Below are 13,946 nucleotides of genomic sequence, written 5' to 3' on the forward strand. Positions count from 1 at the left end.
AAAAAAAAAAAAAAAAGTTTAATGGAGTCCATGTCTTTTCTTCTTGAGTTATTACTCATTCAGTTTAACAAACATATTTAGCAATGTAAATAGATCTATGTTCTTAGAACAGAAATTTGTTTAGCAAAATCCTTAGTACCAGTTTATTATTATGTAGCTTTCTAAGACTAGTTGGTCTGGTGAGAATTAAGTTCCTGAAGTTTTCTCCCATCTGAGATTACATTGTTGATCAATAATATAAATATATTTCTAATGATTGACTAAATTTTAAAAGTCTAGGGGGTGGTGAATGAAAGCAAGAGACCGGAAAAGGAATATTTTGGGACTGTCCTGCTTCAAGATTGTATATGATGAGATTTTTGTACTTATGTGTAAACATAAGAAGTATATAATTCTTTATGCCTATTTTTTAAAAAAATTCTAATTTTTAAATGTTTTTTATCATATTCTGTAGGGACTTAAAGTTCAGCATATCAATACTTGATGAAAAATACCTGTTCCATATTATGCCTAAGATGTTTGATATGCAGACAGATAGTGAGGTTAAGCTTAACAGCCTAAGTTGTATGGTAATAAGACCAAAATTAGAGAAAAAGAAGGACTGCAAGGAAAACCAACATTTTGGCCCTAGCCTTCCAAGGTCACTTAAGACTCAGGACATATGAGAGCTTGTACTGTAGCGTCATGTAACTCAGTAGTGTCCCAAATTTTCTGATCAAGAAGATTATGGGGCCAAAGAGGAAAGTGATCGATGATGTAGAGTGTGCCTAAGGAGAGTCACATGGAGAGAAAACACTCTCTCAGGCTTTCACAGAGAGCACATTGGTCAAGCAATGTCCGTGACTCATCCACATGGCTGACACTGACAAAGGTTCTACAATCTGAGGTACAGGATCTCAGGATAAATCCTGAGGGGATTTCACTGACCTTATCAGACCCAAAAGCTACAACTCTTGTTGCATAGGTCCTGCTTTACCTTGGTCTTAACCATCAGCAGAAAAGTATAAAAACGAAATATAAGAAGTAAAACCATGGTGTTATGTTGAGCTGTAGGGGACTCAGGTCAACAATTTCTGACATGGCCAGTCAAGCAGAAGACCCAATACTATTATGGGCTACTGGACTCTTTTAGAATATTTTGCTGAGTTTACACATCTATAATATTCAAATAACGGATCTTAACAAAAAAAAAAGGTATACAGATGAATGTCCATTTTGTATCTGTGTATTCAAAGTGGTTAGGATAGATAAATAGTTACATTCTCTTAATGAATAGAGGGATTTATTCTAATGGTGATTGTAAATAGGATATCAAGTCCGCATCTTGTACAGCAATTAACCACTAGGAAGAATGTATGCAATGTGTTATTATTGAAACTGTCCTACCAATTTGATTTGAAACTGTCTCATTGCTATTTGTTTATCAATAAAATTATGGGGAAAAATTTTAAAAGTCTGAGAGTTGTCATGTATAAGTGGTTAAGATGGATAAACTTTAGTCTATCAGGCTTGAGTTAAAAACTGATGATGAATAACTACATCTGTATCATTCAAGGTTTTTGTGAAGATTTAAATGGGAGAATACACCATCCTCCAAAACATAGAATCAGGCTGAGAGTATTACCCCAATAAATGATTACTGTATCTTGGTGCCCTTCTTGCTTATTCTCAGTTCTTAATTTTTTTACTAATTCTATACTTTGTCTAATGTTAATTATGATTGACAGATTTTTAGAATATAAGGTAGGAAATTTTATTAGCTTTTCTTATTCACTAATTTCTCTTTTATTTCTGAGATAATTTGCATACCACAAATTTCCCCCTTTTACAACATACATTTGATGGTTTCAGTGTACTTAAAAGTTATGCAAGCTTTGCTATGATCTATTTGCAGGCTATTTCCATTACCAGAAAGGAATCTCTATATTCAGCGGTGAGCATTGCCCAGTCCCTCTTTTTTCCAGCTCTAGCAATTTACTTTCTTTTTCAAATGATTTTGCCTATTTTGAATCTTTCATAGAAATGGGGTAATATGATAAATCTTTATGTCAGGCTTCCTAAATTTAACATAACATTTTTGAAAGTGCATTCATGTTGTATATTAATACTTCATTCTTTTTTTGGTTGACTAATATTTTATGGATATATCACATTTTTAATTTATCATTTGACATATTTAGAATATTTTTAGGTTTTGGTTCTTATGAATATTGCTGCTGTGAGCATTTGCCTGCATATTTCTCCATAGACATGTGTTCTCATATTTGTTGTATGCATCTCATAGTAGAGCTGCTGGATTGTGTGATGACTGTCTATTTAACTTTTTTAGGAACTGTCAAAATGCTTTTCCAAGCAATTGTAACATTTTATATTCCTGTTAGTGTGAAGGTTCAGATTTCTCCACATCCTAAACAGTATTTGTTGTTTTATCTTTTTGATGATAGCCATCCTGGTGAAATAGTCTCCCATTCTTTGAATTGTCTTGTTTTTTGTTGTTGTTGTTGTCTTAATCTTTTACTTATTTGTTTATTTGACACAATATCTTGTTACGCAGCTTGGATTCGTAGTGATCTGCTGTCTCAGCGTGGCTGGCACTGTGTGCCTGGGGTTCTGGGGCCGGCATGGGCCTGGTGCTTGGCAGGCAGGCGCTTAGACCGCTGAGCTATCTCCCCAACTCATATTTCCATTTTTCTTGATAGTGCTGTTTGAAGCACAGTAGGTTGTGTGTGTGAGTGAGTGAGTGTGTGTGTGTGTGTGTGTGTGTGTGTGTGTGAGAGAGAGAGAGAGAGAACCGGGGATTGAACTCAGGTCTTTGTGCTTGCCACCGAGCCATCTCCTCAACCATTTGAGGCACAGTAGTTTATCTTAATTTTTCCTTTTTGGTTGTAAGTGAATCTAATAAACTATTGCCAGGATGAATTTTGTTTGTGTTTTACTCCAGGAGTTTTTATAACTTTTTTTCCTAGAAATTCCTGATTCCTTTTGGGTTAATTCTTTGTATAGTATGAGGCAGAAGACCTGCATCCCTCTTTTACATGTGAAGAATCAGTTGTCCCAGTGCCGTTAGTTCTTTCCCAATGGATTATTCTTTTTTCATGGTATTGACAGAAACAATGTTAAGGAATTTAAAAGCCCATTTTATTTATTTTAAATTTCTTATTTTGCAGTAATTTATTTGTTCTGAGTTAAGACAACGTATTTATTGTTCTTCCTCATGAAAACTTTCTCCTGTGAATTAGAAATTATTCTGTCGTTTGATCTTGACACACTGATGCTCTATCATTTGTACTGCAGATGGTTTCTGAGGGGCTAGGTGAGCTGAATATTTCAGTTAAGCTTTTCCCCACTGTGAAAACACCTTTCTCTTTATAGAACTGATTTTATTTTACAGCACCTTCTTTTAAAAGCAACTGTGTTGGGTGCAGTTTGCATGACTATAATTCCAGCTGTTCAGGAAACTGAGATAGAAGGATGATAGTTTCTAGGCCTGCCTAGGCAATTTAGTGAGACCCTGTCTCAAAATGTAAAAAATAAGTAAACAAAAAGGGCTGCAAATATTGCTCAGCGTGGTATAAATCATTCTGTGTCCTTGGGTTCAATCGCCAATACCCCCAAAACAACAAACAATATCCAACCCCCTAAGTCACAGTTAGAAAAGCTTTATAAAAGTCTTACTATGGGGCTGGGGAGGTGTCTCAGTAGAATAATTGCTTGCCTGGCAAGTGCAAGGGCCTAAGTACAATCCCCAGTTCTGCCAAAAAAAAAAGGTCTTACTATGTTATGTGTATATCTTTACTTTTCTGATGTTAAAAATTAGTGAAAATATTGCTAAATTGGAGGAATAGCAAAAGATAAAATATTAAAATAATTAGATGTCAGGGGTCAGGTCTTAATTTTTCTAAGTTACTTAGAATACCATGAAGAGCTCCTTGAAATGAAACAAAAGCCTTTATTTTTCTTATAAACAAACTCCTTTTCTTTACTTTGAGTTTGTTTTATGTTCTTTTATGTTTGGATTTACTTATTTATTTTATTAATTATTTTTCTTATTCTGTCAGTGTTAATTTCTGTAATATACACATTGTAGGAAAAGGTTTTGTGATTTCTTGGTTGTACTTCTCAGTACTTTAATTTTTCATAATTTCAGCCTAGAGATGTTGGATAAAGTCGAGCCCCCAACCATCCCGGAAGGCTATGCCATGTCTGTGGCGTTCCATTGTTTGTTGGATCTTGTCCGTGGGATCACTAGCATGATCGAAGGAGAGTTAGAAGTTGAAACGGAATGTCCTCCTCCCACTGAAGCAGCTTCTTCACCAACACAATCATCAGAACAGCAGGATTTACAGTCCACATCAGACCAAACCGATAAGGAAATAGGTATATTTTGATTCTGTTTTTAATTATTATTTTGAAATAATTAAAATTTATGAGAAAAGTAGGATTACTGTATATCCTCCACTCTTGTTTCCCAGTTGTTAACATTTTACTTTATTTACCTTGCCAGTCTATGTACTTACATGTCATTATGCTTTTATTGAACTATTTGAGAGTATTTATATCAACATGATTCACCTTAGTCCTTAATAGTAGTTTTTCTAAAACTAAGGGCGCTGTCTTACTACAGTACAATCACTATCAGAAATTAGGATCTATCTAGTGTTATTACCTAATCCCACATCACATTCAAATTTTGCCAAGTGCCTCACTACTATCCTATATGGCCCATGATCATTTTTAAAGCATACAGACCAAACAAGTTGAGTTTGTTTTGTGTCCCTTGAGATTTGGATTTATTTATTCACTTTCGACAGGATTTGCTTAGAAGTGTTGCTGTGCTATATTTAACATAAAAACACATTAGGAAGAATATGATATCAATTTGTTTCCTTACTGGAGTTTTATCACTTGGTTAATCAGTTTGGTTTCTTTAGCATAAGGTTCATTATTAACTTTTTATAACAGAACACATCAGCCCTCTACCATAACAGTATCCCTCCTTATTTTGTTATTATTATTAATCATTTGTATTAGTATAACTTCCTGGATTTATTTCCAAAGGATTATAGTCTGTGACTATCATTATTTGATTTGATGCTCAGATTGGTCCTATTGAAGCTGGCCTCAGTATCTTTTTGATGTCCTGTGTTCTTTTGACATTCTCTGAGTACTTCCTCACTGTTTTATAGAAGATGTTCCAAACTAGTCTTACATGTTTCTTGTCCAGCCTGGGTGTCATTCAGTTTTCCAACGCAGCCTGGAAGTAAAGTGCTTGGATACGAATGTGCTTTGTGCTGCCTTGTATAGGAAGTGTACACACACACACACACACACACACACACACACACACTGTGTTAAATAGTATGATGACATTGTACCAATTTTTCCCATTCCAGTTTAATACCATAAGGTTTATTTTTAACTTTACCTTACTTGTAATTTCTACCTTCAGCAGTGAAATGTTTGATCACATTTTGCTCAGTGTACTCATGTGCTTGATTCCAAATGTATGTGCAGATATCCTGACTAAGTCATAGTCGATACGTTACATTGCAGCCCATCTTCACTGGTCACACATACTTAATGATGGGCCAGTACAAAGAGCTGGTCTGGTTTTTGTTTGTAAAGATAGTTAACTTGTCTAAGAAAAGATCTTATAATGTCTATTTTATTTTATTTTTTTTTCTTAGTATTAGAATAATGTCTATTTTAAAACTTGGTTTTATTGCTTCAAGTTTGAAATTAGTATGGTTTCTAAGTTTTTATTTGGTATATTTTAAATATTAAAGGTTTTTAATGTTTAATAATTAGATTGTTGATAGAATATTTATCATATTGTCAAATGATCAGGGAGATTTTATGATTGGATATATTGGTAGTACTGCACCATCTGTAATTGCTGCACTTATAAATGATGCCTATAATAAAGCATGATGCCTTTTTCCTTTAAGTTAGTAGAACTGTTTGGGAAGAAATGGTGAATGCCTGCTGGTGTGGTCTGCTTGCTGCACTCTCACTTCTTCTTGACGCCAGGTATTAAGTCTTTGTAAGTTTATATTACCTCGTGGCAGTGAACACCAACATTAAAAACTTTACCTAGAATTTATTTTCTAATATTAGTTTTTTTGAATGAAGAGAACATTCTTATTAATTGTATATACTTATGGAAAACTGTAATATTATAGTACATGTGTACAGTGTAAAATCAGGGTAATTAAAATTTCAATCTCACTGTCATTTCTTTCATCCTGTCCTTGCCCTACCCTTCCACCAGAATTGTAATGTTTTAATGGAAAATGCAGTTCTCATATAACTGAGCACCTTTTCATCATAAGACTTCGTACTGTTTTTGCAATGATGATTATATTCAATTTCTTTAATGTTTTCCTTCATGATTGCAGACTTTACTAAGTTTTAAAATAAATAAATAAATAAATATATATATATATATACATATATATATATATATATATATAGAGAGAGAGAGAGAGAGAGAGAGAGAGAGAGGTGAGGCAGCATCTTGCTGTATAGTCCAGGCTGGCCTCAAACTCAAGGTGATCCTATTGTCTCAACCTCCCAGGTGTTGGGGTTACAGGCATGCGCCACTATGCCCAGCTAGAAATTCTTGAGATTTTAAACTAAATCTTTAAATTTTTTCATCAGTGATATATATATAGTCTACTGCATTTACCTAGTTAAAATTTCTTCTAAAAATACATTGATTTTTTCGCAATATTTTTGTAGACTTTCTTAAAACCTAACTGAATACCTAATCCCATGCCATGTTTTACAGTATAATTTAAAATAAGTTAATCAGATTAAATAAAAAGCCTTATCTTTTCAGCACAGATGAGGCCGCCACTGAGAATATTTTAAAAGCTGAACTGACTATGGCTGCTCTTTGCGGAAGACTGGGCCTTGTAACTTCAAGGGATGCCTTCATAACTGCAATATGTAAAGGTTCCTTGCCTCCTCATTATGCTCTCACTGTGCTGAACACCACCTCTGCAGCTTCGCTTTCTAATAAATGTAAGAAGGCCACACCAAGTTCTTCCATCCAGTGGGGTGACAGCGCCAAGATCTGCTGTTCCGTTCACTGACTGTGTGGCTAAGGAAGTTAATGCTCTGAGCGTGACTTCTTTGGTCCCTTTACAAAAGTAGCCTGGAGAATATAATACCAGTCATAAATAATAATAGTTGAGCAGATAAATCTTGAAGTTCTCTGTAAATAATAGTGTACTGTTGAAATGGTGGATTTTTGCTTTTTTTTTTTTTTGAAGAGTAAAAACAGCAGAAACAGAAACAACTAGGACAACAGACAGCAGTACATACATTACAGATTTTCAAAATGAGAATAGCTAATTAATGGTTGTTGTACTATCTATTTTTATCATCAGATCTGTTGCTTAGATTAGCAGAATAAAAGTAGAATGGTAATGTTGCAGTCATTTAAATTAAGCTAACATTCAAAAATTTGTTTCCTTATTGAACACTTTGAAAATATCCAGATTTGTTATATGTGATATACATATACTTTAATGTGATAATTCAGTTTTCAAACTGAAATTGTATTGGTCTCTGTAGAGCAACTAATTTCTGAAGAAATATAATGTTTAAAATATTTAATGTGAGCTAGACATTGTAGCACATGTCCATAATCCCAGCACTGGGAAGCTGAGGCAGGTGAATCACTATCATTTTGAGCCCAGCCTGGGCTACATAGTGAGTTCAAGGCCAGTCTGAACTATGTAACAAGACCCTGCCTCAAAAAAAAAAATTTTTTTTTGTGTCCTATTGTTTTATATTCATATATCAGTCTTATAATTTTTATAATTTATGTACAAGATTGTTTTACTCACTAGTTGTTTAACTTGTCTTAGATTTTGTACCTTGTGACCTTTTAAAATGATTTTATATAGATCATATTAATGATGTTTAGGTGTTACGGTTGAACTTAATTAGTATTTTTAAATATTATTTTTGAATGCAATATGACATGTATGTGTTGCTCATTCAGGCTTTCCTTTGTATTCTAGCATATTCTATTCAGGGCCAAAGTGTTATGATGATCAGCCCATCAAGTGAGTCTCACCAGCAAGTTGTGGCAGTAGGTCAGCCTCTAGCAGTCCAACCTCAGGGGACAGTAATGGTAACATGTTTTTCCTTTCTTTCAATACCAGTTAATTATCCAGGAAATTTCTTAGAATCTTTTGTATTTACCAAAATTTGTCACTATATTTACTTTTGTTACCTGGAAGGTATTTTCGGAATAGCTCTTTAGGTATATATAATTGGTATTATTGTAGCCAATAATGATAATACACTTTTAATCAAATTAACTTTTCTTTAAAACATCCAATCTACTTTCTTAGTAATTTTTAGGGCTGAGGAGATGGCTCAGTGGAATAAGCGCTTCCCTGGCAAGTGCAAGGGCCTGATTTCAATCCCCAGTTCTGGAAAGAAAAAAAAAAAAAAAAAAACACCATAATAATAATGATTTTTAATTTAAAATCTTTGAATGCACTAATACCCCTTTATAAGATTTTAATTTTCAAAAATGCATAATAATTCTTCTAATATATACTTTTTCAATACAGCTAACTTCCAAAAATATCCAGTGTATGAGGACTCTCCTTAACTTGGCCCATTGTCATGGGGCTGTCCTTGGAACATCATGGCAGCTTGTCTTGGCAACTCTTCAGGTATGTGTGGTATCTGGGTCAGAGGTCAGTGTTGATGTTCTTAACTGACCAATGCCATGGATGCTTTAGGCTGGTCTAGGAACTAGACAAATAAGCATTAAAAAAAGAAATTGGAAAGGAATAAAAGACATAGTTCATATCATAGGAAGTGACAGAATTCTTCACATAATGGCCAAAATCCTGCTGACTATACTTGGGATAATTATTTTATGAAAATACTAATTACTCCCGTGTCTATTACCATGTACTAAACTAAAGTCAAAATAGATTAAAGATCTAAATATTAAAACAGAAACAATAAATCTACTGGAAGAGAAAGTAGGTAGAAATCTTAGAAAGACATAGGGGCAGGCAGAGTTCATGAACAAAACCCAGACTCCATAGGAAATACTTCAGAGAATCATAACTGGGAATCTCACCTTATTGAAAAGCTTTTGCACAGCAAGAAAAATCACCAACAGAGTGAATAAGGGTTTTTTTTTTTTTCAACAGAGTGAAAAGACAGCCACAGAGTAGGAAAAAATTTTAGCCAATTGTCCCTCAGACAAAGGACTTCTACCTAAAACATAAAGAATTAAAAGAACTCAGACTCCCCAAATTCAAAGACCCAATGCAAAACTGGGGATGTGAGATGAATACACACTTCTCAAGTGGAGAAATACAAATGACAAATAATGTATGAAATACATTAATAATAATGTATGAAATACATTAATAATAATGTATGAAAAACTAAATGTATGAAAAATGTTCAACATCATTGGTCATTCAAGAGATGTAAATTAAAAGAACACTGAAGTTCCATCTCCAGAAAGAATGCCCATCATGAAGATGTCAGTCAGTAATGTTCTGGAGGGGTCATGGGGATAAAGAAACCCTTCTCCACTGTTGGTGTGAGTGCAGACTGGTACAACCACTTTGGAAGTCAGTATGGAGATTCCTCAAAAAGCTAGGAGTAGAGGTCCTGTTTGACCCAACTATTCCCTTCTAGGTATCTTCCAAGAAGAATTAAAAGAATACCATAGCAATATATGTGCACCAGTGTTTATAAAAGCACAGTTCATAGTAGTTAAAACTTCAAAACAACCCAAATGCCTATTGGCAAGGAATGGATAAAAAGATATGGTGTCTTTGTACAATACAGTACTACTTGGCTATAAAGAAGGATAAACTTGAGACTTTCATTGGTAAATGGTTACAACTTAAGGCCATACACATAAGTGAAATAAGATTCATGTGTAATCATCATATTATCTCCCTGGTGTGAGCAATTGAGAGTGAATAAAGTTGAGAATGTACAGTAGATATTGTGAAATGGGAAGTAGTTGCTTAAAAGGAAAAAGGCACTAGGAGGGGAAGAAGAGGAAAGGAAGGAAGGGAAAAGGGAGAAAAATGTGAAGTAGATATACAATTAGTGTGTTTTCATTACAAAGGGAGGTTTGTGCTAATAGCAGTTGGAGAACGTTTTCTGCCCATATCTTGTACTCTTGAGAAACAACCTTGAAGATGACAATATGCATTGTACTAACTATTGTTATTCTCCTATATTACTATGAATTTCTGTTTTACCTTTTTTCAGTAAAACAAAAAGAAAAATATTAGTTATTGTTTTTAATGATAGTTATGATAAACTTACAGATTTTAGTTCTGGTTACTGAAAGTTACAACTGAGTTTAATTTTAGTGTTTTAATATTTCAGCATCTTGTATGGATTCTGGGATTGAAGCCCAGTGGTGGTGGTGCCTTGAAACCTGGAAGAGCTGTAGAAGGACCCAGTACAGTAAGCTTTAGTCCTGCTTATCAAATTGATGGTTGCACAAATGTCCTGTTACGTTGACTTTCTGCTTTTCATAGGTTCTGACAACAGCAGTGATGACAGACTTACCAGTGATTTCCAATATACTTTCAAGATTATTTGAAAGCTCACAGTAAGAGTCATTTTTAAATAAATAGAAACATTGTTACCAGCTGTATATTTTAGACCAAAATGTCTAATTTTTGATTTTTATTTTAGGTATCTTGATGATGTGTCATTGCATCATTTAATAAATGCACTTTGTTCCTTATCTCTAGAAGCAATGGATATGGCCTATGGAAATAATAAGGTACGGTATTCTACCTCTCACTTTTAAGTGTGGTATATTATAAAATTATATACAGTACATTCATTACTATTTATGTAAAGTGTATGTCCATTATGATTTTTTTTTATTAGTAACAGTCTAGGGCTGGCCAGATAGCTCAGCAGACAGCTTAGGCAGAGCCTAAGTGACCTGGGTTTGGCCCCGATCCTGCAGAGACAGCAAATGAGACTGGGTGTGGTGGTGTGTGCCTATAATCCCAGAGTTTGGGAGGCTGGAAAACTAAATTCCAAAAAAAAAAAAACCCAAACCAAAAACAGTAGTCTGTTGGAGTTTTGCCATGTCTGGTTATCTGTGGAAGGGAGGAGTAAAGAGAACATGATTTGGCTTGTGACACATGTTAAGTATGAAGTATATTTTTAAATTCTGTCCATTTTTCCTGGGTACTAAATATTCCTTAAAATATTTTTAGAAAGAATTATGCAGCACATTTTTTAGAAAGGAATTCCGGTAAGTATCATGATAGCATTTGTGATTAAAATTTGTGATGTGGGATATATAAGATTTAAATTAGGAACATGTGTCTCAGTTTCTCTTTCATTAGGATGAAAAATCAGCTAATCATTTCTCTTTATCTGAAAATTAAGCTTTTCTTTGTTCATTGATTAAATTATTAGAGTAGTATTTGTGAATATTAACATTTTGGAACGTTTTATATACTTGGAAAGCACAAAACTTTGAACTTCTAAAATACCTGTTAGTTGGGCATAGTGTTGCATTCCTATAATCCCCGCTTTTGGGAGGCAGTGGCAGGAGGATCACAAACTAATACCCAGGCTGGGTAAACTGGCAAGACTCTGTAATTTTTAAGCTATAAAAATCTGTAATAAAATTTTAAATAAAAATTTAAAAAGGCAGGGAATGTTACTGGAGTGAAGCACCTTTCTATTTTAGGATCTGATGGAAAGAAAAGTCTTATAAAATATTCAAATAAGACACAGGTTCTGGGTTCAACTCCCCAGCACTCTCCAAAAATAAACTTTGTAAAAGTAGTAGTAGTTAATTTTTTTTTTTTTTTTAAATGTATTTGGTACAGAATCTCACTGAGCAGCATGGACTTGCAGTAATCCTCCTGTTTTCGGCCCCCCAGCACTGGTATTACAGGCATGCGCCACCACGCCCAGACTTGGTGTAGGCTCAGTGTGCCCTGGTGATAAGGCTGGTGTGGCATGTGGTGCTGGGGATCGAACCCCGGTCCCTGCACTTGCCTGAGAGTAGTAGTTATTTAAATTAACTTTATTGTTTTTAAAATTTAATTAATTTATTTATTTATGTGTGTGTGTGTGTGTGTGTGTGTGTGTGGCCAGCTCAGCCCACCAGGGGGCAGGGCTGGCTGGCATGTGGTGCTGGGGGATTGAACCATGGTCCCTGTGCTTTGCTAAGCTTGTTCTAAGTAGGTGCTTTAGACCACTGAGCCATCTCACCAGCCCCTAAAGTAACTTTATAAAAATATATCTAGATTGAAGCTTTTAAGAGGTCAGCATTTCATTATGACACTTATAAAAATTACATGCAAATATTAAAATAATTTTTTTACATAATTATAAAGTAGCCATGTTGGCTATTTTGAATGTGTTAAATATTGTAGAAGTCTTAATCCTAGCAATTTTTCAGGTGATCAGCATTTTATTTTTGGCTTGCATTTTTGGAGTTTTTGCTAATGTACTGAAAAAGTAACTTATATAAAGCTTTTAATTCTAAGAGGTTGATGCTGATTGTAGGCCTAATATCAAGCTTTGTATAGCCACAACAGAAATATACTACTTCTATTTTTTTATTTTGTTCACCATATTCCAGGCACTAACATTATTTTACTTACTGATTTTTCCATTTTGTTACTAGCTCTTGTTTGTGATTTTAATAAGTACATTTTGGCCTTTTAGTCTGGCTTTTCAGCTGGACTTATGGTAATTAACTTGATAAGTGCTTACAAAATCTGATGCTGGAAAAAGCATTTTAAAAAATGGGAGTGGGAGAAAAGGGGTTAAAAAAGAATTGAGATATGATAGTGTATATGTGCCAATTCCCCATGATGAATGTAATTAAGTACTGCAAACATATACTAATAAAAATAAATTTAAAAACAAAAAGAAAAAATAAACCAGATGCATTCACTGTAGAATATGAACTTAATCATTGAAAGCAACTCTTTGAGGCTCATTGCCAGGCTGGTACTTACTCCACTGAGCTATCTCCCTGGCCCATGTTTGAGGCTCATTGGTGCTTTCCTTTTATTTTATTTTATTTTATTTATGTTTATGGGAGAAGCTCTCACTATGTACTTCAGGTTGGTCTTGAGCTAATTTTGTCTTGTAGCCCAGGCTGGTCTCAAAATTAAAATTGCTGACTACATTTTAGGACACATGTGTAAAAATCTTTAGTGTGAATCCTAGTCATCTGTTTGTTGTTTTAAATGGTCTGTGTGATTTCTGTGTTCACCATAGCTAAAATAAGGAGGAAGAGAAGGCAAAAATAATACCAGGCATCATTTGGAGGGACTTCTCATAGGCCAGGCAGTTTCTAAGGTGAAGTAGTTTTTATGTTATTTTTATTTCCATTTTACAGCCTTAAAAAAAATTCAGTAGGGGGAATAAGTTACCCAAGGTTATGCAGCTATTAAATAGTAGACTTACGATGAGATCTCAGACCTTTAAAACTTCATAGATGTTTGTCTTAACCACAATACCATATAATTTCTAGAATCATAAATTTTTCTACCACTGTAAATTTTAGGGTACCTTCACATTAGCATTTGCAGGAAGGCTCAGCCTAATCGAATTTCTCTTAAAACCCCCATGGACTTAGTTTAGTGGTTTCTGCTAGGCAAGAAAGATGCTGTCAAAAATTTCCATTTGTATATAGACTTTAAAAATATTTAAGGGTTGGCCAAATAGCTCAGCAGGTTAAAGCACTTGCAAACAGGCACAGGGGCTGGGGATTTGGTCCCTGGGCCTGATATGCCAGCCCCGCCCCCTGGGGCATGCTGAGAGGGCAATTGAGACTGGCGTGGTGGTGAGCACCTGTAATCCCAGCACTTGGGAGGCTGTAAGCAGGAGAATCACTGCAAGTCCAGTCTACATAGTGAGACCCTGTAGACCCTGTAGAC

The 13,946-nt window shown here is 34.6% G+C and overlaps 1 protein-coding gene across 3 annotated transcripts in view; it reads left to right on the plus strand.

Moving 5' to 3' along the window:
* Window positions 1-13,946, plus strand: part of Mon2 (MON2 homolog, regulator of endosome-to-Golgi trafficking) — a 124,690-nt gene that overhangs the window by 63,044 nt on the left and 47,700 nt on the right. For all 3 annotated transcript variants that reach the window (XM_004641638.2, XM_004641639.2, XM_023701707.1), the window contains exons 12-19: window positions 4,148-4,377; window positions 5,949-6,030; window positions 6,842-7,026; window positions 8,034-8,146; window positions 8,595-8,699; window positions 10,399-10,479; window positions 10,554-10,627; window positions 10,714-10,804. In XM_004641638.2, coding sequence (XP_004641695.1) covers window positions 4,148-4,377; window positions 5,949-6,030; window positions 6,842-7,026; window positions 8,034-8,146; window positions 8,595-8,699; window positions 10,399-10,479; window positions 10,554-10,627; window positions 10,714-10,804 — 961 coding nt within the window. The remainder of the gene's footprint in view (window positions 1-4,147; window positions 4,378-5,948; window positions 6,031-6,841; window positions 7,027-8,033; window positions 8,147-8,594; window positions 8,700-10,398; window positions 10,480-10,553; window positions 10,628-10,713; window positions 10,805-13,946) is intronic.

This window comes from Octodon degus, unplaced genomic scaffold (genome assembly GCF_000260255.1).
Source record: "Octodon degus isolate 3935 unplaced genomic scaffold, OctDeg1.0 scaffold00139, whole genome shotgun sequence".
NCBI lineage: Eukaryota > Metazoa > Chordata > Mammalia > Rodentia > Octodontidae > Octodon > Octodon degus.